The sequence below is a fragment of the Schistocerca piceifrons genome, chromosome 8, assembly GCF_021461385.2.
Source record: "Schistocerca piceifrons isolate TAMUIC-IGC-003096 chromosome 8, iqSchPice1.1, whole genome shotgun sequence".
NCBI classification, from domain to species: Eukaryota; Metazoa; Arthropoda; class Insecta; order Orthoptera; family Acrididae; genus Schistocerca; species Schistocerca piceifrons.
Window position 1 is genome coordinate 431,519,010 of NC_060145.1, and position 23,867 is coordinate 431,542,876.

At 39.0% G+C, this 23,867-nt stretch overlaps 1 protein-coding gene across 1 annotated transcript in view; it reads right to left on the reverse strand.

The window, feature by feature from the left end:
• Positions 1 to 23,867, reverse strand: part of LOC124711232 (cholesterol transporter ABCA5-like) — a 359,780-nt gene that overhangs the window by 64,906 nt on the left and 271,007 nt on the right. Inside the window, exon 25 of the mRNA XM_047241193.1 lies at positions 20,575 to 20,796. Within this exon, the coding sequence (XP_047097149.1) occupies positions 20,575 to 20,796 (222 nt within the window). The remainder of the gene's footprint in view (positions 1 to 20,574; positions 20,797 to 23,867) is intronic.

The following is a 23,867-nucleotide window of genomic DNA, read 5'->3' on the forward strand; positions in this document are numbered from 1 at the left end:
AGGAAATCAGGCACAAGTAAATAACAGTGATCTCAGAAAGGTACCAACTAGTTGAAGGTAGTCAATTACAGTCATTGGAAAAGGAATGGACAATGTACAGGGACACAGTACTAGAAGTGGCTAAAGAATGTCTTGGAACAGTGGCGTGTAAAGGCAGGATGAAGCAAACAGCTTGGTGGAATGACACAGTCAAGACAGCCTGTAAAAGGAAGAAGAAGGTGTATCAAAAATGTCTGCATACTAGAACTCAGGTAGATAGAAAAAGTTATGTTGGAGAAAGAAACAAAGCCAAACAGATAATTTCAGCATCCAAGAAGAAATCTTGGGAAGACTTTGGAAACGGGTTGGAGACTTTGGGTCAAGCTGCTGGAAAACCATTCTGGAGTGTAATTAGCAGTCTTCGAAAGGGAGGTAAGAAGGAAATGACAAGTATTTTGGACAGGTCAGGAAAACTGCTGGTGAATCCTGTGGATTCCTTGGGCAGATGGAGGGAATATTTTGAAGAGTTGCTCAATGTAGGTGAAAATACAATCAGTAATGTTTCAGATTTCAAGGTACAATGGGATAGGAATGATGATGGAAATAGGATCACATTTGAGGAAGTGGAGAAAATGGTCAATAGATTGCCATGCAATAAAGCAGCTGGGGTAGATGAAATTAAGTCGGGACTCATCAAGTACAGTGGCATGTCAGGTCTTAAATGGCTACACAGGATAATTGAAATGGCCTGGGAGTTGGGACAGGTTCCATCAGGCTGGACGAAAGCAGTAATCACACCAATCTTTAAAGATGGAAACAGAAAAGATTCTAACACCTACAGAGGTATCTCTTTAATCAGCGTTGTGGGTAAAATCTTCTCAGGTATTGTTGAAAGGAAAGTGGGAGTATTAGTTGAGGACCAATTGGATGAAAATCAGTGTGGGTTTAGGCCTCTTAGAGGTTGTCAGGACCAGATCTTTAGCTTACGGCAAATAATGAAGTGTTATGAGTGGAACAGGGAATTGTATCTATGCTTTATAGATCTAGGAAAGGCATATGAACGGGTTCCTAGGAGGAAGTTATTGTCTGTTCTATGAGATTATGGAATAGGAGGCAAATTTTTGCAAGCAATTAAAGGTCTTTACATGGATAGTCAGGCAGCAGTTAGAGTTGATGGTAAATTGAGTTCATGGTTCAGAGTAGTTTCAGGGGTAAGACAAGGCTGCAACCTGTCGCCACTGTTGTTCATATTATTTATGGGTCATATGTTGAAAACAATAGACTGGCTGGGTGAGATTAAGATATGTGAACGCAAAATAAGCAGTCTTGCATATGCGGATGACGTAGTTGTGATGGCAGATTCGATTGAAAGTTTGCAAAGTAATATTTCAGAGCTAGGTCAGAAATGTAAGGACTATGGTATGCAGATTAGCATCTCCAAAACGAAAGTGATGTCAGTGAGAAAGAGATATAAACGGATTGAGTGCCAAATAGGAGGAACAAAGTTCAAACAGGTTGTCGGTTTCAAGTACTTAGGATGCATATTCTCACAGGATGGCAACATAGTGAAAGAACCGGAAGCGAGGTGTAGCAAAGCTAATGCAGTGAGCGCTCAGCTATGATCTACTCTCTTCTGCAAGAAGGAAGTCAGTACCAAGACTAAGTTATCTGTGCACCGTTCAATCTTTCGACCAACTATGTTGTATGGGAGCGAAAGCTGGGTGGATTCAGGTTACCTTATCAACAAGGTTGAGGTTATGGATATGAAAGTAGCTAGGATGATTGCAGGTACTAGTAGATGGGAACAATGGCAGGAGGGTGTCCACAATGAGGAAATCAAAGATAAACTGGGAATGAACTCTATAGATGTAGCAGTCAGGGCGAACAGGCTTAGATGGTGGGGTCATGTTACACACATAGGAGAAGCAAGGTTACCCAAGAGACTCATGGGTTCAGTAGTAGAGGGTAGGAGGAGTCGGGGCAGACCAAGGAGAAGGTACCTGGATTCGGTTAAGAACGATTTTGAAGTAATAGGCTTAACATCAGAAGAGGCACCAATGTTAGCACTGAATAGGGGATCATGGAGGAATTTTATAAGGGGGACTATGCTCCAGACTGAACGCTGAAAGGCATAATCAGTATTAAATGATGATGATGATGATAATGATGATGATGATCAAATAAAATGAGGTTACAAAAATCATGGGATATCCTCTAATATCATGTTGGATCTCCTTTTTCCTGGCATAGTGCAGCAACTCAATGTGACATCGACTCGACAAGTTTTTGTAAGTCCCCTGCAGAAATACTTAGCCATGCTGCCTCTATAGCCATCAACAACTGCAAAAGTTGAGGTACAAAACAACTGCAAAAGTGTTTCCAGTGCAGGATTTTGTACAGGAACAGACCTCTCAATTATGTCCCATAAATGCTCAATAGGATCCATGTTGGGCAATCTGGGTAACCAAATCATTAGCTCGAATTGTCCAGAATGTTCTTCAAACCAATTGTGAACAATTGTGGTCTAGTGACACCTTTGGAAACATGAAGTCCATGAATGACTGCAAATGGTCTCCATGTAACTGAACATAACAATTTCTAGTCAATTATCAGTTCAGTTGGACCAAATGATCCAGTCCATTCCTCATAAAAACAGCCCATACCATTATGGAGCCACCACAAGCTTGCACAGTGCCTTGTTGACAACTAGGGTTCATGGCTTCATAACATCTGCACCACACACAAACCCTAACATCAGCTCTTACCAGTTGAAATGATGACTCATCTGACCAGGCCATGGCTTTCCAGCAGTCTAGGATCCAATTTATACGGTCATGAGCCTAGCAGAGGCAATGTTGTGTTGTTATTAAAGACACTTTCATCAGTCATCTGCTGCCATAGCCCATTAACATTCAGGTTTTCCTCACTGTCCTAATGGATATGTTTGTCATACATCCCACATTGATTCCTGCAGTTATTTCTTGCAGTCCAGGGTGAGAGAAAATGCCCAAAATTTGTTATTCTCAGCACACTCTTGGCACTTCGAATGACAGAATATTGAATGCTCTAAACGATTTCCAAAATGGAATGTCGCATACATCTACCATACCACGTGCAAAGCCTATTAATTCCCATCATCAGTCATAATCATGTCAGAAACCTTTTCACGTGAAACACCTGAGGACAAATGACAACTCCACCAATGCACTGCCCCTTTACAAGTTGTGTATGTGATCCTACTACCATCTATACATGTGCATACCACTATCCCATGACTCTTGTCACTTATGTGCATTTTGTCAACTCATGTACTCATTATATTTAGAATTCCAACTAGCAGTACTATGTAATTAGTTAGTAAGTTATTAGTTAGTTACATGTTCCTTTGGTCACAACTGTACCTCTTGCTATAATGTGGAATAAGTCAGCTTTACAATTATACCACACTTTATGAGCAAAAAATTGGCAAGGTGCTGAGCATTACATGACTTTTTAGTTACATTTTGTAAGTACACTCCGTGATTTACACTTATCGTGCTACTACAAATTCAGATGTTCTATGGAGCAGGAGTTGTTACGCAGATATGATTTCAGTTTGTATTTGAAGTCAATTTTATTATCCATTGAATTCTTTACATGTCTGGCCAGGTGGTCAAAGATTTTTGTGACTGAATACTTCACTCTCTCTGTGCCATAATAAGGCTGAGTGATGGATAGTGTACATAATTTAAAAATAGATAGTTTGTAAGAGCTTTTTGGTCAGCTGTAGTAATGTCATTTTAGTTCTATGAATCCAGATCAGTTGGTTAACTTGCACATGACATGAAAGCTAATACTCTCTCTCTCTCTCTCTCTCTCTCTCTTTCTCTCTCTCTCTCTCTCTCTCTTTCTCACACACACACACACACACACACACACACACACACACACACAAAATATGGAGGCAAGCCGTGACCCAGAAAGGTTAGCACTGTATTTTGCTTCAAATGTTGTGGTATCTTGCACATTTATTTTTAATTTTTCATCAATGGAAGAGAGCAGTAAACTACATTGTTCATGAAGAGTACAGTACCACCCTGATGAGATACAAAGCTTGTGCTTTGTTTTTATTGGAGACAACATTCTCAATACTCTTTCAACAACGGGAATTCATTATGTACAGTGACTTGTGTAATGAAGGTAAAAAGGAAACTAATTCTAAGTGTAATTCAGTAGAATGTGATGCATCTTCAATTGCGAATGAGACTGTACAGCTTGCATACATTTTTTAGTATCTCGAGATGGCTCAAAGGGTCATTTCCAAACTTAGGGTATGCCCAAGCAGGTTTATGCCAATCTACATCTACATCTACATTTATACTCCGCAAGCCACCCAACGGTGTGTGGCGGAGGGCACTTTACGTGCCACTGTCATTACCTCCCTTTCCTGTTCCAGTCGCGTATGGTTCGCGGGAAGAACGACTGTCTGAAAGCCTCCGTGCGCGCTCTAATCTCTCTAATTTTACATTAGTGATCTCCTCGGGAGGTATAAGTAGGGGGAAGCAATATATTCGATACCTCATCCAGAAACGCACCCTCTCGAAACCTGGCGAGCAAGCTACACCGCGATGCAGAGCGCCTCTCTTGCAGAGTCTGCCACTTGAGTTTATTAAACATCTCCGTAACGGTTACCAAATAACCCTGTGAGGAAACGTGCCGCTCTTCTTTGGATCTTCTCTATCTCCTCCGTCAAACCGATCTGGTACGGATCCCACACTGATGAGCAATACTCAAGTATAGGTCGAACAAGTGTTTTGTAAGCCACCTCCTTTGTTGATGGACTACATTTTCTAAGCACTCTCCCAATGAATCTCAACCTGGTACCCGCCTTACCAACAATTAATTTTATATGATCATTCCACTTCAAATCGTTCCGCACGCATACTCCCAGATATTTTACAGAAGTAACTGCTACCAGTGTTTGTTCCGCTATCATATAATCATACAATAAAGGATCCTTCTTTCTATGTATTCACAATACATTACATTTGTCTATGTTAAGGGTCAGTTGCCACTCCCTGCACCAAGTGCCTATCCGCTGCAGATCTTCCTGCATTACGCTACAATTTTCTAATGCTGCAACTTCTCTGTATACTACAGCATCATCCGCGAAAAGCCGCATGGAACTTCCGACACTATCTACTAGGTCATTTATATATATTGTGAAAAGCAATGGTCCCATAACACTCCCCTGTAGCACGCCAGAGGTTACTTTAACGTCTGTAGACGTCTCTCCATTGATAACAACATGCTGTGTTCTGTTTGCTAAAAACTCTTCAATCCAGCCACGCAGCTGGTCTGATATTCCGTAGGCTCTTACTTTGTTCATCAGGCGACAGTGCGGAACCGTATCGAACGCCTTCCGGAAGTCAAGAAAAATAGCATCTACCTGGGAGCCTGTATCTAATATTTTCTGGGTCTCATGAACAAATAAAGCGAGTTGGGTCTCACACGATCGCTGTTTCCGGAATCCATGTTGATTCCTACATAGTAGATTCTGGGTTTCCAAAAACGACATGATACTCGAGCAAAAAACATGTTCTAAAATTCTACAACAGATCGACGTCAGAGATATAGGTCTATAGTTTTGCGCATCTACTCGACGACCCTTCTTGAAGACTGGGACTATCTGTGTTCTTTTCCAATCATTTGGAACCGTCCGTTCCTCTAGAGACTTGCGGTACACGGCTGTTAGAAGGGGGGCAAGTTCTTTCGCGTACTCTGTGTAGAATCGAATTGGTATCCCGTCAGGTCCAGTGGACTTTCCTCTATTGAGTGATTCCAGTTGCTTTTCTATTCCTTGGACACTTTTTTCATTGTCAGCCATTTTCTCGTTTGTGCGAGGATTTAGAGAAGGAACTGCAGTGCGGTCTTCCTCTGTGAAACAGCTTTGGAAAAAGGTGTTTAGTATTTCAGCTTTACGCGTGTCATCCTCTGTTTCAATGCCATCATCATCCCGTAGTGTCTGGATATGCTGTTTCGAACCACTTACTGATTTAACGTAAGACCAGAACTTCATAGGATTTTCTGTCAAGTCGGTACATAGAATTTTACTTTCAAATTCACTGAACGCTTCACGCATAGCCCTCCTTACGCTAACTTTGACATCGTTTAGCTTCTATTTGTCTGAGAGGTTTTGGCTGCGTTTAAACTTGGTGTGGAGCTCTCTTTGCTTTCGCAGTAGTTTCCTAACTTTGTTGTTGTACCACGGTGGGTTTTTCCCATCCCTCACAGTTTTACTCGGCACGTACCTGTCTAAAACGCATTTTACGATTGCCTTGAACTTTTTCCATAAACACTCAACACTGTCAGTGTCGGAACAGAAATTTTCGTTTTGATCTGTTAGGTAGTCTGAAATCTGCCTTCTATTACTCTTGCTAAACAAATAAACCTTCCTCCCTTTTTTTATATTCCTATTAACTTCCATATTCAGGGATGCTGCAACGGCCTTATGATCACTGATTCCCTGTTCTGTACATACAGAGTCGAAAAGTTCGGGGCTGTTTGTTATCAGTAGGTCCAAGATGTTATCTCCACGAGTCGGTTCTCTGTTTAATTGCTCGAGGTAATTTTCGGATAGTGCACTCAGTATAATGTCACTCGATGCCAATATGAGAAGTTGCCCAGTGAACTGTCATACAACACAGATACATAATTCGAAATGCAACTGCTTTTCTGAGAGACAAAATTGTAGAAGATCTGCCTCATAGTGGTCACACATGGCCAATAACACTACCAATGTCAGCTGTCTACAAAGTATGGCTCACAGGTATCCCGAGTGAGAATGTAACAGAACTACAAACCGCCTTTTAAGCGATGAGTGGAAATCCTGTGTTGGCCCAGATAGTACGCTACCATCTCTACATGATAAATGATACTGGCTTCTCTTCACTGACATATAAATGATTAATCTGGAGCATGACAATTTCTGTGCACAGAGAATGCACTGCCTGTGTTTGAGGTATACTGTCCCAAAGGTTCAGCTGGGAGGTAGGGTCAGTTATGTTATGAACCAGAATTATGTATAGAATTAGGGTTCTTCTCAGCAAGTTTAATGTTCCATAGATAATTTGAATGATTTTTTATTGAAATGATGGTGAATGAGTCAATTTACTGCACATGATTAGTTTTAACATTAATTAACATAAAATTTTTCAGTCCTACTAATGCAAAGGCACTTAAAACTAGTTTCCTTACGGGCTATCAGTATTTTAAATAAAAATCTGACTGGAGGAGAAGGAGTTGTCCACAAGAAATGATTTTAGATTAGATTTAAAACTTGCTTCACTACCTGTCAGACATTTTTATATTATTGGGAAAACGTTAAAACAAAAATTGTCGTTGCATATTGTACACCTTTCTTAGTCAATTACAGCTTCAATAATGGGTAATGAAGGTATATTTTCCTGATAGCAATTTCAGCACAGACACAGGTATTCTCCTCAAACATTATTTAGGACGAATTTTAATAGCAAAACGTATACTGTGAAGGTACAATCAAAATTCATAACTCTTTGAAGAGGTAACTACACAATGACTGTGGTTGTACATCACACATTATTCTTACTGCTTATTTTTATGCAATCTATACTTTCCATGTAATGAGTTACATCAGAAAATTATTCCACAAGACATTATTGAGTGGAAATATCCAGATACTTAAAGCGGCCAATGGACTTCCAAGAGCAGCAATTATACAAGATGCAACAGTAGCTGAACTTAATTGTTTCAGGAATTCAGTAATATGCTTCTTCCAGCTAAAGTTTTCCTCAGTATGAGCATCCAACAATTTGGAGCAATCTACCCTGTTCACTGACTCCTGTCATATACTACGTCAGTAGTTGCTGTGACTATTTGTTGTACAACACTGAATATAGAGTGTTTTTACAAATTTATGGAGAGTCAATTTTCAGTCACTTAATAATGCTTTGAAAACCATCATACACAATTTTTTCTGTTGCTTTCTCTCTGACAGAATTTATTATAATGCTAGTTCTGTCTTCAAAAATTACCAGTTCTGCTTGATGAAGGTCTACTGGACACTCACTCACAATTATAAGGAATATGAGTGAACCCAAAACAGATCTCTGTGTGATTCTCTCCAAAGTTTTTCCTCAGTAAGTAAACTGCTCTTGCCTTCCAAAGCTGTTTGAATTTTCAGCACAACTTTCTGCATCCAGTTTATTAAATATGATTCAAATCAATTATTTGCCAAATTATCAGTTCCACAGAACTTAAGGTTTTCTAAGAGATTAATGTGATCCACACAATCAAGTGCATTGGGAAGATTAACAAAAAAGTATCAACTAGTGACACTTTATCATTTAAGCCTTGTAATATTTACTGAGTGAATGTATAAACAGCAATCTCAGTCAAGCAACCTTCTTGAATCAAAGCTATGTCGTATTTTATTATTTCTACTTAAATCCGGTGCTACTCTTGAGTACATTGCTTTTTCAAATACTTTGCAAAAAGATGCCAATCATTATACTACCAGGCATAAGTTTAGGACTATGCAGTATTGAGATAGGACCTTCCAACATGCTGTCAGCTCTACTGTCAACATTACTGTGATCAATTTGTCTTTCAAGATGTTAATGCATGAGCACACCATGTTCACCTCATGAATCAACTGAACTGACCAGGCTGCAGTACCTGCTTGGAACCAACTGAAACATTCCAGTGCAGTGGCACAGAAACCCTCCTCAAACAGTAGATTACCTCAGGAAGGCTGCCGTCGAAGAGCAGACTAGGTAAGAGCAGCAATGTCTTGACCGCTCTGTGGATAGTAGTGGACCAAAGAGGGTGCAAGAATTTTAGGATGCACAGAGTGGAGCAACATGGTACTGAATCTTATCTAGTAGCAGATGTGCACTTTTGAGCAGACTGCCTGTATCTTTGTTACTTTCATTCTCTGCTCCCTTTAAGTCTAAGCCTAACCATATACACAAATATGCAGATGGTACAAAGCTTTGAGACTTCTATATACTTGCCATCTCCTTTCATTGTGGAAATATAATACTGGTAGAAGATTTAAACTGCACTCAAACACAACTTCCATTGCCATTTCAAGTAAAAACCTTATGTGCCACATATAGTCAATAATTTTAATAAGAAAAAGTTGCTCTCAGTATGATAATATTACTCTGCAGTAGTGAGTGTGCTGTTGTTAAACTTTCTGACAGTCCACATCTTTAATGTAGTCTTCCAGGTTTTGAGACTTAGCCTGGCACTCAGTTTCAATCAAGAAATTTCAAATTTATCATCATACTTTTAATAAGCACTTTCTATGTACATGCTGCAGAGGGATTAACTCAAATGCTTGTCTTCATCTTGCTGTAAGTGAAGTGAAAATATATTTAACAAGTGCATCTTCAGTTTAAACACCTCTCATTAATCACATCTGTAAATAAATTTAACTCTTCACATAAAGTTAAAGGAAGAGTCTACATCAACTCAAACTAGAAAGCAAAACGTTCCAAGATTCAAAAGTTACTTCAACAAGTAGTTCTTTGTACTGGATTGCAAGGGAACTGGAACATAGAGGATGCGTGATGCAGTCATAATCGAACAAAGAGTAGTAGATCATACAACAGTTTTGATGTACTAAAAATCAAAAAGATACACAGGAATAGAATTAATGTGGTACAACTCAGTTAAATATCCTGAAAGGTATATTAAAACATATTTTTCAAAGGAAAACGAATTTCAGTAATCAGGAAGAACTTCAAATATTGTCCAAGTGGATTCAAAGAATGACAGTCAACTTTTTTACAACTGTTACTATTGATAGATTTTTTCCCAACAGATAAAAGTTGATCCTGAAGCTGCACCTTGAAATGCAAGTCAGCTCCTTGCTGCAGAGGTCTGAAGCCATGGCTCTTAGAGAGTACAGCTCATATGGGCTTATAGATGGCTCAGCTAGCTGAGCAAGGGGGAGTCACTTTTTTGTTTCTGATACTGGCAACTTTACCCACTGTGGAAGAGGCATGCTAGTCTTGTAAATGTCATACTGCAGTCCACTAGTATATGGTAACGTAAGTCACCATCAAGCAAAAGCATCACAAACTATTAGATGAAATAAAGGCAGAAAAGTGTCATTTACTTTCAGCTTTTTCCCCTCAAGGTGCATTTTGACAGTCTTTGCAATGTGTGCATTAGACAAAACTGCCAACAATGCACTTTGTGAGACATAATTGGAGAGGACAAAGAAATTTTTAATAGATACACATCAGTAAAGAAACAGTGAGCTACAACTGGGACTAACCAATAAAGTGTAAAGGGGAGATGGGTGAGGGAGGACAGAAAGCCCCGAAAGTCCAGTAGAAAGTAACAGCAATGAGAAGTGCAACCTCATATCAGAGGAACAAGCTGGACCAGAAACCCAAGCAAGTGTAATTTTTGTCTGAGTATTAGTTGTGCTAGTGTCATGTAATCTCAACAAGTAGACAAAGTTTACACAAAAATGTAGGGGGGAAAACTGAAATCTGAAAATATATGATGAGTTAGCAGTAACACAACAAAAACTGAAAACTGGTGTACAGAAAGGTAGGGGGTGGAGACATTCTATATAAAGCTTCAGTAGAAACAAAATGGAAAATAAAAAAGCAGCACAAAAAAAGGAAAGAGAGATTAGACAAGAGTCACTTGCACACCCAGCTCAAGAACAAGTAAATCAACACAAATAGCATTCAGCAGTATCACAAGAGTGAATATTAGTTCCGTTAGTTTTTGAAGTGATATGTTGTTCCTTCACCCCTCCAATGAACCATAGATCTTGACTTTGCTATTGGTAGGCAGGCTCGCACGCCACAGTGATACAGGTAGCCATGCTGTAGATACCATCCATAACAGAGGGGTGTCTGTTGAGAGGTCAGACAAATGTGTGGTTCCTCAAGAGGGGCAGCAGCCTTTTCAGTAGTTGCATGGCCAATAGTCTGGATGATTGAACTGATCTCGCCTTGTAATATCAACCAAAACAGCCTTGCTGTGCTGGTATTACAAATGGCTCAAAGGAAGGGGAAATTACAACTGCAGTTTTTCTTGAGGGTATACAGCAGGCTGTTCCAACCGAGCTCCAGGGAGCCAAGGCGCTCCGGAGCGCTCACTGCAGCAGCTCGGAGCCCGCGTGGAGGGGGAAAGCGAACTCACTGCCCCCTGGCCGCATGCAGCCGCAACTGACGCAATAATCCATGTTCAATGACAGCTATGACTAGCTGTGGGAGCCCTGTACCTCTATTGAAGGATACCTTTCTATTCATTGAGAGGGATGGTCGTCGACAATGTCTTTTATGTCATAAAGTATTCAATTCTGCAAAGAGGTACAATGTACAACGACATTATACACGTCTCAACGCAGTTCACTACGATTAGGTAGAAGGCGTTGCATGCAGAGAACTGGTAGCCAGGCTTAAGAACGACATAGCAGGAGACGTAAGTTCAAAAACAGTTTCGTAATACGGAGGGTATCAAAACATGCAACATAGTTCGTGTTCTGTAATGCGTTTATAATTTTCAGGTGAATGAGAGCGGAGAAAACACTACTGAATCTGCAATTCGAGCAAGCTACAGGATCGCTCACATCATTGCGACAAGTGGCAAGCCATTTTCGGTGGGACCACTTGTAAAATCGTGCATGGTAGCAGTTGCAGAATGTTTGTTTCCAATGGAGGTGCAGGCAATTGAAGAGGTTTGCCTGTCAAAGCAAACAATGTCTCGTCGAATCCTGGACATGGCAGCAGATTTAGAGACACAGCTCAGGAGAAAGACGGAGAGCTTTACTGCATTTTCGCTAGCGCTTGACGAAAGCACCAACATATCGGACTGTGCTCAACTTGCAGTCTTTGTGCGTGGTGTCAACATGGAGCTGCAAGTAACTGAAGAACTCTTGGATGTGGTACCACTCAATTACACCGCAACAGGACATGACATTTTTGAAGCTGTTTGTGAATCAGTGGAGAACATGAATTTGCCGTGGGATAAGCTCCATTCTGTAGCGGCAGACAGTGCACCACAAATGATTGGGCGTCACCAAGGTTTTGGTTCTCATTTGAAAAATAAACTCAGGGACGAATTCGGGAAAGACATTTTGACTCTTCATTGTTTTATTCACCAAGAGGCACTGTGTGCTGAAACAGTAGAGCTAGGTGGCGTAATGAAAGATGTGAAGTGTGTGAATTTTGTGCGGCGTCACGGTATGGATCATCGCCAATTCAAAGGATTCCTGAAAGATATGGAAGCGGAGTATGGGGATATACCTTACCACAGTACAGTTCATTGGCTGAGTCAGGGAAAATTCTTGATGTTTTCTTTGCCATTCGCGAGGAAATATCCCTTTTTCTCGAAATGAAAGGGGAAGAAATGTGTTGTCTGAAAGATATAAAATGGATATCAGACCTGGCATTCTTAGCTGATATAACTATGTATCTGAATAATTTAAATCTGTCACTGCAGGGCAAAGGGCAGTTAATCATTGACATGCATGACCAGATCAAAGCGTTCATGGAAAAGTTATGTTTATTTGAGAGGCAGATGAGTAATGGACATTTAACGTTCTTCAGTTGTCTTGCTTCTTTAGAATTACCTGAAGGTACTACTTTCGGCGATTACCAAGCAAAGTTAAAGCAGCTCATCACGTCGTTTGAAACACGATTCCGAGACCTCACTAGTTTGGAAATGGAACTTAAGGTGTTCAGCACTCCTTTTTCAGTTTCCCCCGATGACTTGTCACCATCACTTCAATTGGAGATAATTGATTTGCAAAATTCAACTTTGTTGAAAGAGAGGTACTACAACACGTTGGATTTGTCACAATGGTATCATTCATTACAGCAAAAAACATTTCCCAAGCTTCACAACAATGCCGCTCAGATCATGTGCATGTTTGAATCTACGTATTGTTGTGAGCAGCTCTTCTCAGTAATGAAAAGAGTAAAAAGTAAGGAACGATTGTTTCTTCAGGATGCAACAATGAAGGCCATCCTCCGCATTAACACTGCGAACACTTTGACGCCTGATATTTCTGATCTTCTAATGAAAAGAAAATGTCAAGCTACAGAGACCCAATAAAGTTAGTATGCAATTTCTTGTAAAACAGTTGTTTCTTATTTATTTCCTGAAAATCGTATTTCCTGGTGTAGCATGTCACCACGTCTTAGCAGCTAAGAATATGAGGTTGTCGATCTTGTAAGACGCAGCCGGCACATCAAAACGCTTGTCTTACCGCCTGCCTCAGCCAGCAGTGCCAGGTGCCGGCGTGCCGACCCACTTGAATGGTCACAGTGAGCGACACGGCTCCCTGGAGCAGGGAGCGCTCCACGGCTCACAATGGAGCCGACGAGCTGGAACAGCCTGGTATACAGCTTTACTGTATGGATAAATGATGATGTTGTTCGCCTTGGCTAAAATATTCCTGATTCGGATCTCCAGGCGGGGACTACCCCAGAAGAGTCATTATCAGGAGGAACAAAACTGGCATTCTACGGATTGGAGCGTGGAATGTCAGATCCCTTAATCGGGCAGTTAGGTTAGAAAATTTAAAAAGGGAAATGGATAGGTTAAAGTTAGATATAGTGGGAATTAGTGAAGTTCAGTGAAATGAGGGACAGATCTCTGGTCAGGTGAATACAGGTTTATAAATATAAAATCAAATACGGGTAATGCAGGAGTATGTTTAATAATGAATAAAAAAATAGAAATGTGGATAAGCTACTACAAACAGCATAGTGCACAAATTACTGTAGCCAAGAGAGATACAAAGCCTATGCCTACCACAGTAGTACAAGTTTATATGCCAATTAGCTCTGCAGATGATGAAGAGATTGAAGAAATGTGTGACGCGATAAAAGAAATTATTCAGATAGTTAAGGGAGACAAAAATTTAATAGTCATGAGAGCTGGAATTCGATAGTAGGAAAAGGAAGAGAAGGAAAAGAAGTAAGTGAATATGGGCTGGGGGTAAGGAATGAAAGAGGAAGCTGCCTGGTAGAATTTTGCACAGAGCACAACTTAATCATATCTAACACTTGGTTCAAGAATCATGAAAGTAGGTTGTACACATGGAAGAGGTCTAGAAACACTGGAAGGTTTCAGATAGATTATATAATGGTAAGACAGAGATTTAGGAACCAGGTTTTAAATTGTAAGATGTTCCCAGAGGCAGATGTGGAGTCTGACCACAATTTATTGTTTATGAACTGTAGGTTAAAGCTGAAGCAACTGCAAAAAGGTAGGAATTTGAGAAGATGGGACCTGGATAAACTGAGAGAACCAGAGGCTGTAGAGAGTTTCAAAGAGAGCATTAGGGTATGACTGACAAGAATACGGGAAACAAATACACTGGAAGATGAATACGTAACTCTGAGAGATGAAATAGTGAAGGCGGCAGAGGATCAAGTAGGCGAAAAGACAAGGGCTAGTAGAAATCCTTGGGTAACAGAACAGAGATTGAATTTAACTGATGAAAGGAGAAAATTTAAAGATGCAGTAAATTAAGAAGGTGAAAAGGACTTCAAACGTCTCAAAAATGAGATTGACAGGAAGTCCAAAATGACTAAGCAGGGATGGCTAGAGGACAAATGTAGGGATGTAGAAGCATATACCACTAGGAGTAAGATAGATACTGCCTACGGGAAAATTAAAGAGACCACCTCTATGAATATCAAGAGCTCAGATGGAAAACCAGTCCTAAGCAAAGAAGGAAGAGCAGAAAAGGTGGAAGGAGTATATAGAGGGTATATACAGGGGTGATGTACTTAAGGGCAATCTTATGGGAATGGAAGACGTTGTAGATGAAGATGAAATGAGAGATATGATGCCGCACAGGATTAGCCAAGCGGTCTAAGGCGATGCAGTCATGGACTATGCGGCTGGTCCCGGTGGAGGTTCGAGTCCTCCCTTGGGCATGGATGTGTGTGTTTGTCCTTAGGTTAATTTAGGTTAAGTAGTGTGTAAGCTTAGGAACTGATGACCTCAGCAGTTAAGTCCCATAAGATTTCACACACATTTGAACATTTTTGAGATATATAATACTGCGAGAAGAATCTGACAGAGCACTGAAAGACATAAGTCGAAACAAGGCCCTGGGAGTAGACAACATTCCATTAGAACTACTGATAGCCTTGGGTGAGCCAGCCATGACTAAACTCTTCCATTTGGTGAACAAGATGTATGAGACAGGGGAAATAACTTCAGACTTCATGATGAATATAATAATTCCAATCCTAAAGACAGATGTTGACAGGTGTAAAAATTGCTGAACTATAAGTTTAATAAGTCACAGTGAGAAAATACTAACAAGAATTCTTTACAGACAAATGGAAAAGAAGCCAGCCTCAGGGAAGATCAGTTTGGATCCTGTAGAAATGTTGGAACATGTGAGGCAATACTGACCCTACGACTTATCTTAGAAGGTAGGTTCAGAAAGGCGCACCTTTATTTCTAGCATTTGTAGACTTAGAGAAAACTTTTGACAGTGTTGACTGGAATACTATCTTGAAGGTGGTACGGGTAAAATACACAGAGCAAAAGGCTATTTACAATTTGTACAAAAACCAAATGGCAGTTATAAGAGTCAAGGGGCACAAAAGAGAAGCAGTGATTGGGAAGGGAGTGAGACAGGGTTGTTAGTACCCTATCCTCAATGTTATTCAATCTGTATATTGAGCAAGTAGTAAACAAAATAAAAGAAAAAAATTAAGTAGGAATAAAAATCTGTGGAGAAGAAATAAAAACTTTGAGGTTTGATTGTAATTCTGTCAGAGATGGTAAATGACCTGGAAGAGCATTGACAGGAGGATATAAGATGAACATCAACAAAAGCAAAACAAGAATAATGGAGTGTGTCAAATTAAATGAGATGATGCTGAGGGAATTAGATTAGGGAATGAGACACTTGAAGTAGCAGATACGTTTTGCTATCTGGGAAGCAAAATAACTGATGATGGTTGAAGTATAGAGGATATAAAACGTAGACTGGCTATGACAAGGAAAGCATTTCTGTAAAACAGAAATTTGTTAAAATCGAGAATAGGTTTAAATGTCAGGAAGTTCTTTCTCAAAGTATCTGTATGGAGTGTAGCTATGTATGGAAGTGAAACATGGATGATAAATAGTTTAGACAAGGAGAGAATAGAAGCTTTCAAAAAGTTGTGCTACAGAAAAATGCTGAAGATTAGATGGGTAGACCATGTAACTAATGAGGAGCTAATGAACAGAACTGGGGAGAAGAGGAATTTGTGGCACAACTTGACTGGAAGAAGGGATTGGTTGGTATCTGGGGAACACCAATTTGGTATTGGAGGGAAGTGTGGAGGGTAAAAATTGTAGGGGGAGGCCAAGAGATAAATACACTACGCAGATTCAGAAGGATGAAGCTTGCAGTAGTTACTTGGAGATGAAGAGGCTTGCACAGGATAGAGTGGCATGGAGATCTGCATCAAACCAGTCACTGGACTGAAGATCACAACTTATTGTTCCTCTAGATAAAAAAGAGACTATCAAGCTTACAGAGAATTAAACACGATGACTGCAGTCCTCGATGTTACAAACGTCAATGTTCAAAATCTCTCTCTCTCTCTCTCTCTCTCTCTCTCTCTCTCTCTCTCTCTCTGTGTGTGTGTGTGTGTGTGTGTGTGTGTGTGTGTGTGTGTGTTTGTGTTAAATGGATGTGGTGGAAAGTCACTGTTAAGAACATCCTTTCTAATTAGTCCAGGGCAAAAATCATAGTCAACTAAATGTTTTGCAAATTCCTGCGATACTAAACTACCAACTCAGGAAAATGTGAAAAAAAAAAAAAATGTCCCAGAAAAATTTTCCCACCTGGTAATTTAGAAAGCAGGTTAGATATTTCACAAAACCTCCAGATTTGTACTACAATAACCTTTATGTCTGCTAAATGGAAGATGGACCAGTTGTAAACTAGCACTCTTCTTAAGACATAAAAAAAAGATAGTTAACACAGACTAAGCATACTGCCTGAGGGGAACACAATGACCTTCTAGTAAAAAATTTTCTTTTAGTTATATATTTCAGCCTCAGTCATACAAATTATATCACTACTGGTTTTGACATCTTTATGAGTCAGCATAGCATGATCTGTTTAGAAAATAAGAAAAAAGGGGTATATAAAACATCAAAAAACTAGGTTATCAAATTAAACTTTCATTCGTTTCACAGTAACTCATGAAAGCACAACTAAACACACCAGGAGAGGCACTCACAATGAACATGTATCTGCACTCCAACTGTTGGGAGCTGAAGACTACAGCCGTCTTATGTAAATTTGTTAATAGTTCTTACTTCTAGAAGGGTATATCTCACAGTGACGTTTATAGTGTAAATATTTTAATCTGATATTTGTGATTTAAAAGCTACCAACTTTATAGCATCACACTGTGACCGCCTCTCCTGGCAAGTTCAGTTGTGCTTTAATGAGTTACTTTGTATCAAAAGGTGCTACTCTGACCAAGAATAAACATTCAGCCATATGTGCCAATGTCCTTTCTGCCCATTTTCATGCTAGAACAAGATCTACTGCTTGCAAGTGAGAATGCCCTAGGTGTGGCTCAGTTTTGAAGAATTGTTATCTGAATGTAGAGTTAGTCAGTTACTTTTTCTTGTTAATTTTTTGTGATCTTTTTCCATGTAGTTGCTTTGTGATAATGTGTATATTTAACTACACATAATTAATATGCTTCTGATCAGCAAATTTTAAAAAAAGTCTCCCATTTTATTTGAATCCAAACAGATCACCAACGAAAATGAAAGCAGTAATGAAGGCATTTGTATGACCTGAGACCAAAACATATTTTACAAAAATCTGTTAAGGGGTGATGTGACTAAAACTTCATACAATGAGTGCTACACACTGCAAAATATCCTCACAGGAGTATGAAGCCATGTGTCATTGAACAGTGTCTAATCTGTAGATGAACAAGGACAACTTCCATGACATCAGAGTGAGCAAAAGGAGGTAGGACAAGACCAAATGACTGACATTAGGAGCTGTACCATATTGGTTACCACTTCCACAAACTCTTCTTCTTACTGATCCATGGTAGCACACTGCAGCACAGGAATATCAGTGCATGCTTCCTTTGATACCATACCTATAAATTCATTTATCTGAATTTCCATGCATCTTTGTATGCAGCAATATTAACCCTTTGCCTCCCCCCCCCCCCCCCTCCTCCTCCTTTTTCCCCCTGCTGGTATTTGCAGGCAGGGAAAGATGTCCTAGATACTCTGGCTTTTCTGACTGCTCTGTAAGTGTGCTGATCAGCTTTAAGGGAACTCAATGAGCACAGGAGAAATTTCAGAGGACCAATGTGTCACATCTGCTACAGCACCTTTGAGATTACTTGTAACGTGCATCAATCACAAAACAGGTGATAAAGCAATCTGAAACAATCTCATGTGTGCTCCTTTAACAAAAATCTAAACCAAAACACATGAATGACAACATTGTACAAAATCTACTCAGTTGTGTGGCAGGTGCTAGCTGTTGGTCTAAATGGTGCAGGGATCTGAAGCAAGCAAAGTTTGAGATAACTGAATGCCAGCAGTGAAAGTTGTTACATGGTAATGTGGGGACATTATTTATGGAATGTCCTTATAGGGTGTTGATATAAAAAATGTGACTTAAGGAAATATTTTCCATCAGCAATAGTTTCGGTCTCTATAATCTCAAAATTACATATTCTATCTTAATTAAGGGGAAAAACTAGATTGTTTTTATTAGGACTTCTTGCATGAACTGTGTAGTTCACTTACACAAAGTTAAATATACATTAATGGATCACCATTCCAGTAAATAATGGGATTATGGGACCAACTTTATAATCAAGATGTTGAACCATCTTTAGACAGCTTTGCAGCTAACACTTGTTGTACAGGATGACCTATAGAAATCAGAGTTTCCAGACTGGCTAGTACACAGCTGTTAGGGATGGGAGGGATAATATACACATGACATTCACTTTGGGACAGTCCACCATTTCAGTACCAATGGAACAGTGGATCATAGAGCATCAGGTGTCTGCATACAATAGCTCTATCCTAAATGCTGTGTCTGTCACTGCAACACAACAGATATTTTGCCATCATTTTAATCGCATAGCTCTGAGTCATAATATTATCCTATAACTAGTTACAGATTTCAGGACAACAAGAAGCATTACTAAGAAGAAACCACCAGGTCCTGATAATGTGAGTACCCCTGAAAACATTGTCATTTTGATAGAGGCAGTCATCTGGAGTCCAAGATGATTTACCCATCAGCATGGACACTGTCTACAGATGAGCAGGGATTCTGAGAGATAAAGGTTATGTTTGGATCTGAAATTCCATCAGTATAAAATACTGGTGATTTGGCAGGCAAAATCCAGGGACTTGCAGCAGTGAGAACAACTCATGGTGCATATGCAAGTGAATTTTGTAAAGAACCCACATGCAATGCTGTGTATAAACAATGAGGCATATGTTTACTTAAATGGGCCAGTTAACTAACAAACTATTCTTTTTAGGCCCCTGAATGGCCTTGCATAATTCATGAAAGACCTCTCCACTCTCCTCATGTGACACATTAGTGTAACTGTGAATAATTTTTTAAGGAGAACAATGTACCACTGGATTTCAAATGTAATGTACACATGCTGAATATGTTCTTTCTGCCATAACTGCAGAGAGAAAAGATCAATATGAGGCATGTTTAATTTCAACAGTATGGTGTGACATCACACACTGCATATTCACCCATGACAGTTGTGAGGAACAATTTCCTAGATGCTTCATTTCTCATTTTAGCTACATGCAAAGGTCACTAAGACAAGTCTTTGTCCTATTGTGATTTTTCTTGTGGGGGTATTTGAAAGTGTGTGTCTATATTAACAAGCTCAAAGTTTAACGGAGTTGAAAGCTGTCATTTAAGAAGAGGTGGGTTTGACAGATCAATGCCTTTCAGCCCATATTATAAGTTACTGAGAATTGTATTCAAAAGAGTGGTTGCCACTTGGATGATGTAACTTTTCTTAAGTGACCCTTTAAATCATATAATTTTGGATAAATAAAAGATTTTCTTCCTAAAAATCAAAATGCTGCTGTTCATTTGAAAACTATGCATTTCCCAAATGCTACATTGTAGAATGGATGCATACTAACTTCTATAGGTATTTTGTACAATTCATTCTGTTCTTGAGGTAGAGATCAACACCTGAATTATTTACCTAGTCAGATATTCTACTTTTGCTTCCCTTCAAATTTATTCATTTTCATCTGTGGTTTGAGTTTTTTGCCCCTCTTCTGATCTTATTGTTCTTTCCCTCACATCCTAAATATTATTGCACTTCTGTTTAGTGAAATAATCAGCATCCAGTTTTGATAACTTTCTGCATTACCTTTCTTCCCTCCTCCTCAATTGGGGTCTAAAACTAAGCCCTTCACACCACTACGTGATGCTCTACATTCATCACAGATCAGCACAGTCTCCTGCTTAAAATCAGTAACAAGACCAATGATTTTCGTTACACTTGCAGCAAATGTTTGACTGATGAGACTCACCATTGGAGAGGAGGCTGCAGTAAGTGGTATATGTGCTGCTTCCTCCTTCCCTCCAGCCCTTTTTCCTTCTTTCATTCTCTCCTGTGGAAATTTATCAAAGCATGAAAGCTTTGACATCTTTTTTCCTGACACGCATTGAGCAATCTGTATCTTACAGCTTTTTCCGTGTGCTCCACTCGTCACGTTTATTTCATCATCCTCATTCCCATACAAGCTCTTTTCCTTTTGATCATAAAAGGAAATTCAGTAATCAGAAGCAAGTCATTAAGCCTGAGTTCACTTTTTCCTTCTTAAATTTGTGTGTGGTTGTCACATGTTTTCCACAGAAAAATTTAAACAAAATCTGAACTGAAAAAGTCAAATTAATGTGGCGTACAAGATCATTCAGCAAGAAGCACCAGTCACAGGCTGAAATTAATTAAACTTAAATGAATATACTGAAATAAAGAGTTTTACAGAATTAAAAAGAAATTACAACAGAAATTAACATCATAAACAGATTAAAGGCCCAATTCACATACCACACAAATACAAAGAAGTCTGCCTTCAATTGAAATGACATTTACCAAAAAGGCACTATTTCGTCACTGTGACAAGTAATTTTATCTGTTAATGCACACAGATGTAATACATTTTTAGCTTCTGACTTGAGAGAGGAAGGGGCAGCGAATAGGTCACATGAAGATGTTGAAATTTTGGAGCTCCAAACCTTCAGATTTTTCTCCTCTTGCAAACACATTTATTATAAAGAACTATATGACAAAGCAATAATAAATGCCAAACACTACAGCAATGTTTTAACCACCAGACTTTTGTGATTATTATTTCTGACAGAAAAATGAATTTTCTAGACAGAATTATCGTTTTCATTGTGACCTATTCAGCAATCACTTTTACATAGTTGAAATAAACTGCTGTCTAATTTCCACACATTTGACATCACTTTATAGATATAAATGCTAAAAAATGTATTGAAGAATTATACAAGCTGCTGCCAGCTTATGAAGATAAGGAAATGCTGAGATGCAAAGGCCAGGCAAAGGATACTGGCTCCTATGCAATGGTTAAAAATAATGGCACACACTACTACTGATTGTCAGCACGATTTTGTGATGCTGCTTTGACAGACATTGAAGCATATAGCTTAGCAATATGTTTACTTGCCCTTATGCCTTTAGAGTCTAGCATATATTGCTACCTCAGCTACACAGTACTAAACCAGCCTCTGAGCAAACTGTCTACAGCAAAAATAATCAAAAAGCTGTGGCAAAAACAGTCTTTTAATAATCACATTATACTGTAAGTTTCTTTAAGAAGTCTTAGTAGTTGAACAATTCACTCTCAGAAGCTACATTTCAGCAAATGCATCTAAAAAAGAATTGCAATAACAATCATTAAAGGACCGCTGCAGCACCAGTGACGAGATGCCACAGAACTGAAGCTGGTCCTCTTTCTTCAAATGACCACAATTACACAGAACCAAATGCAGCTTATATGAAAAGTTTGGCACGCAACTGCATGTCTCACTTTAGTTTCCATTTTCTTGCAGACGAGCAAGGGTTACCATGAAAAATTGTATGGACCTATTATTTACTACACATTGAGTAACAATAGTATAACCCTTTACAATTCAAATCATTACTTCAAGTGATTGGGAATTTCATTGCCATGTAAGTGGCTAGCAGGTCACCTCAACACCACACAGCAAAAGTTTTTGAGCTTCCAGAGAAACAGCCAAGCAATACGAAAGGAAGTCATCTAAATTAGAAACATATGGAAGCACTACAGAATAGGTAGCACTTATATCTCTCATTTCAATTGACAGGTTGAATCATTATCCACTTTTAGGCACTTTAGAAAAAAAACATGTCCATCATCAGTCTGCCTTATGCAAAATTTCTGCAACCTACATCATAACTTACGTAAATTGACAATCTGATCTGCTGAACTAATTAAGTTTCCATGACTGTGGTCCACAACAATATAAAACATTTTGAAAGATGTTATCACCATCTCTGACTATTAAAAATTAATCATTCATAAAATCTATTATTGCAATTAGCCATTTGCAAGTGTAGTATGGCAAAAATTTTGAGTTTCAGCACACATGACATAATTTTAATGATATCCGATACCATCATATACATACATCATCACATCCATAAATACTCAGCCTACATATGTGATTGAAATCGGGAAAGATTATACTTCTGTTGGAGACAATTCATGTGAAGAGCCTAGTCAAAAGAAAAAACATACAAGTGCAGAACAAAATATCAGATAATTATCAGTTAAATGTGTGTGAGTCTGCTGAGGCTGCAAATGTATTAGAAGAAAGATTACAGCCCATTTTATATGACAACTCTCTCAGTAACATAATGGACATGGACAATAATTGATTATTTTCATTCTTAAATCTCTCAGTAAGAAGGATGCATCATTTGCTGAACGCAGATGAAAAGCTGATGCGGAAATTGCTCCAACAATTTTAGTCCATTTTAAAAAGACAGACACTGAGTTGCTTCTGCAGGTGAGCTGCAGGTACACCACTAAACACCAGAAATTACAATCAACAAAGCAGTGGGTGGAAGTTGCTAGCCCCAATTGTAAAAGATGAAGCCAATTAAGTATGTCACAAAGGTTATTTCTAAAATACCAAAGTGATCAATCTTATTGATTGCCTTGCAAATGGTGCAACAAATTGACTAGTTTTCTGGGCCAACAGCATAAGAAAATATAATGGATATGTTGTGCAAAAGGATATACCTTCATCAAAAACACAAAGTCATACTGTCATAGGCACATTGATGGTGGGATTTTTTTCACTATGCAGTATAATATGACCTTAACACCTTCTGTTAACTGTTTTTTTCTCTGGAAAAAAGGTTGCAGAATTCACATATATATCAGAAGTTACGGTTTGATAGAGAAATGTTGAGGCAACAATTTATGTCGCACTAACTGCATGCCACACTTCCGTTTTTATACCTTGCAGAGGTTCATAATGTAACTGATGTAGATTTTTTGAAATCCAACATCAATTATTTTGCAAGTTAACAAGTCTTGATAAATGAATACATGCTTCAGCATAGAAAAAAGAGCATTTCGGATCAACCCCTCCATCACGCACAGACTGCAATAGCCAGTTGCAGCACCAAAGTTAAGTAACTGTGAGAACTGTTCAGTCAATGCATTACAGTTATCTTGTAAGGATCCAGTCTGAGACTGCACACAGTTCTGCAAGCAGATGCTGCAGACAAACAGTCCAAAGTGTAATACAGAGTGTATACTTT